We start from the raw sequence: 3,696 nt of genomic DNA on the forward strand, positions 1-3,696 counted from the left end.
CCTATGGCTGGGGGGCAGGTCCTGGGGCCTTTCCGACCCAGTTGGGGGCCTGCTCTGTCCAAACCTGCCTCTGTCCAAAGCACTTCTCTGCCAGTGGAGGAGAGAGTCCCTCCTCCTGGTCACCCTGCCCCATGTTCTCAGAGGGCCCACTGTCCTAGTGACCACCACGGTACGCGGGCGGGCAGCTCATGAGATGTCAGCGTCCCGACAGTCCCCCTCGGCCGTGACTCGTGGCGCTGGTCACCCTGGCCCCAGACCCAGCCAAGCTGCGGCAGGAGCCAGACACATTCGCCCGCCCCAAGCGGTGACCGGGAGGGAGCGAGCTGCTGGCCACACTGGTGGTCAGATGACCACACCGGAGGGCGAGGACAGACCATCGAGGCAACGATCTCACGGTTCGTGATTTCCAGCCCCACACTGGGCTCCGTGCTGACAGTGTGGAGCCTACTTGGGATTCTCCTTCCCTCTCTCTCTGCCTCCCCGCTCTCAAAATAAATAAAACTTAACATATATTTTACAATAAAATAAAATAAAATAAAATGTCCTCTTGGCCTTGGTGCCAACTCCAGTGAAGCTGGGAGCAGTAGTATGGGGCATGGCTGCCCCCATCGAGATTACTGTACCCCCTGGAGACGGGCCAAGGACACAGGAAAGGACGGGCAGAGCCGGGCTGTTGTGACGGAGCGGGAAGGAGAGATGTGGGAGCGGCTGGGCCCACGCGGCAAAGCCCCGGAGAAGCTCTCCTTCACTGGCGGGGGTAGCCAGTCGCCGGGGCGATGCTCCTTTCTCCAGGGGTCAGCTCTCCTGGAAGGTCCAGCCCGGGCCCGACCCGGGAAAGGGGGCTGGAGCCTGGGGGGCCTGGGGCTGGAGGGGAGGCTGGCCGGAGTCCGAAGAAGCACTCACACGGCTGCCGCTGCCTCTAAAACGTAAGCAGGTTTGCTTCTTTAATGGTGTGTGTGTGTGTGTGTGTGTGTGTGTGTGTTTATACTCCTCTTCACTAGTGGATAAATATTAGAAAATCATCTCTCGGAAAGCGTGGTCAGGGGCGGGCCTGGCTTGCCCGGCCGACTGGGGGTGGGCCCTTTGGGGGGCCCCGGCCTGGTCTGCAGCGTGAGGCTGTCCCGCCAGGGCTCGTACACCAGCGTGTAGCTGTCGGCTCTCTTGACGGTGAACTTGTAGGAGCGGTTGGGCATCAGGTTGTGGATGTCGAAGGTGCAGGCGGCCACGGGGATGATGCCACACTGCGTGCACTCCTGCTGTGTCCGCGGGTCCAGCAGCTTGAAGCGGAGCTCAAACTGCTCCGGCGCCACCGGCTGGATGGTGGCAAACCACCGCAGGCTGACCCAGTCCTGGTGGGCCACCGACTCCTTTCGGTCGAACATGACGGGCATCTTGGTGCTTAGCATGAGCCGGATGTGCGGGATCTTGGTGGCACCGACGTCGGACACCAGGCGGTGCTTCATGTGCAGGCGCCCAGGTACCGTCATGGCCAGGAAGCTGTCCATGACAGCCGCCAGGTCCGCCAGCCTGCGCTCCACCAGCCCCCAGCCCGCCAGGAAGGGCCGCGGGTCGGGTGACCCCAGCAGAGCGCCCAGCTCGGCGCGGCCGCGGTCCAGCTGCTCCAGCAGGTCCGTGAGCAGGAGGAGCTGGATCTTGGCCTGGGCCGCGCCCACCTTCTTCATGCGCTGGAACTTCCAGGGGTCGATGAGCTGGAACGTGGCGGTGGGCAGCAGCAGCGGGTTCTGGTCGCCCAGGGCCAGGTGCTTGGGGAGGATCTCGATGTAGTAGGAGCATTTCTTGAGCAGCTCCGTGCGGGCGTGGTGGCGCCGGAGCAGGCGGGGGCTCAGGTCGGAGGTCAGGAAGCCGCGCAGGGCGGTGCGGCGCTCCATGTAGGTCCTCCAGGCCTCCGGTTCCAGCAGCTGCGGATCGTCAGCCTCCTCCGCCTCCTCCTGGTCCAGGAAGGACGGGGGACTGTCCAGCTTCATCTTGTTCAGGCCCAGGCCCGTCACCTGGAAGCTCATTGTCTGGGAGCAGGGGCGGAGGGCGGGGTGTGAGCTGAACGTCAGTTGGCCTCCGCCACCCGCCCAGGGGCTCCCTCAGGGCAGGCTTTGTGTGTGGGGGTGACTTCGGGCCCACTGCCCTCCCTACGGGTCCCTCTGTCCTCCCCTGGGCCGGTGGGGGGGGGAGCTTGCGGGGAGAGCACGGCCCTCTGCAAAGAGCCCGATGGAGGGCCAGGCCGGCAGGCTGCAGACGCGCATAAAGTTGGACACCGAGGGGCCAGCACTCCCCTGACGGTCAAGCGCGATGGCACAGGGAGGAGCTGATACAGTGAGCTCTGGGGCAGAAACCCCAGCCCACTGACCAGCTGCGTGGCCTGGCCAAGGTCTCAGTTCCTCGTCTGAGTGGGGTGAAGGTGCGCCCTCGGGACAGCCGAGAGGATTCAGTGTGACCCTGTGTGTGCTGCACCAGACTGCCCCTTGGGGACACCACTGCCCTGTAGACCTTCCATGCCTGGCTGCAGGTGCAGAGCGGAGTGCCAGGGCTCACCCGGAGACAAGGCCGGTTGGTGGCTGGAGCCAGCGAGGGCGGCAGGGTGGCCCCAGCCTCAGCTCGGAGGGATGATCGCGCCGGCTCCCGGTCACCGGGTCCACGCTCTCTACCTTTCACGAGCTCACTGCACACGAAACCCCTCCGAGTGGTAAGGCCGCCTGACCTCATCTCACAGATGGGGCGCCTGAGGCTGACACGCTGCGGAGTTTGCTCTCAGTTCGGAGTTTGGCCCCGGCCGTCAACTCCAGAGCCTGCGTCTCCTTCTGTGCTACTCCTGCCTGGGTTCCCAGGTCTGGGGGGCCGTGGAGGGGCCGTGCAGCCGTGCTTCCAGGACCGGGACACAAGGACTGGCCCTGCAAGCTGGGGCTCTTTGGAGAAGGTGCCAGCAATCCGGCTGGCGTCCCGGGTCCCGGCCACCCCCAGGGCAGTGAGATAGCCGCTGGGTCAGCACCACGTGGGAGACCTCAGGTTGTCCCGAGGGTTGGACGAACTATGAAGAAAGCTCACAGGTTGAGCGACCTGCCCAAGGCCACACGCGCTAAGTGACAGTGAGGTCGGGACCCAAGTCTGCCTCCCTCCCCAGAGGCCACCTTCGGCGAGAGCAGGCCCTGGGCACCACCATAAAGGTACTGGGATGCAGTGAAGCGTGCCGCTAGCAATCCCAGCCCGAGTCCTGTTGGCCCCTGGGTCTGACCACCGGTTCAGGGATGCCTCCCAGGCTGTCAGTCGGAAAAGCGCCGCGGGGCTGCTTGTGAGTTGTGGGGAAGGGGCCGCTCTGCGCCCGGGGCCGGGCGCCCAGACCTCCACCCTCCCGGGCCTTCCAGAAGCCCCAGACACCTCCCCGTCGCCTCCCCCAGCAACCTGCCCGCCTCCCCGGCCGGCGCCCAGCCTCTTGGCGCGCCCACTTGCCCTGCCTCCCGGAGCGGAGAGAACCACGCGGCTGACTGTGCGCCCAGCGCGCACCTCCGAGGCCCGCGGGTTGCCATGGGGACCGCGGGCCTTTGTGACGCCCCGCCCGTCTCCAGGGCGGAGCGGGAGCCCAGGGCCCAGGGGTGCGGGGAGACGTCGCCGGGGGGCGGGGGCGGGGGCGGGGCGCTCTCTGGTCTCAACACCCAGACAGGAGCCACTGGTGTCAGCCTCCGGTCC

The 3,696-nt window shown here is 66.0% G+C and overlaps 1 protein-coding gene across 1 annotated transcript; it reads right to left on the reverse strand.

Moving 5' to 3' along the window:
• Positions 1–1,019: 1,019 nt before the first annotated feature.
• Positions 1,020–2,024, reverse strand: FNDC11 (fibronectin type III domain containing 11). Its single transcript, XM_030309034.1, has one exon. The coding sequence runs from the start codon at positions 2,019–2,021 to the stop codon at positions 1,020–1,022; it is 1,002 nt and encodes a 333-aa protein (XP_030164894.1). The 5' UTR covers positions 2,022–2,024.
• Positions 2,025–3,696: the final 1,672 nt, after the last annotated feature.

This window comes from Lynx canadensis, chromosome A3 (assembly GCF_007474595.2).
Source record: "Lynx canadensis isolate LIC74 chromosome A3, mLynCan4.pri.v2, whole genome shotgun sequence".
NCBI classification, from domain to species: Eukaryota; Metazoa; Chordata; class Mammalia; order Carnivora; family Felidae; genus Lynx; species Lynx canadensis.

Excerpts from the sequence above, each read along its gene's own strand:
- FNDC11 (XM_030309034.1), bottom strand. The coding sequence starts at position 2,021 with ATGAGCTTCCAGGTGACGGGCCTGGGCCTGAACAAGATGAAGCTGGAC.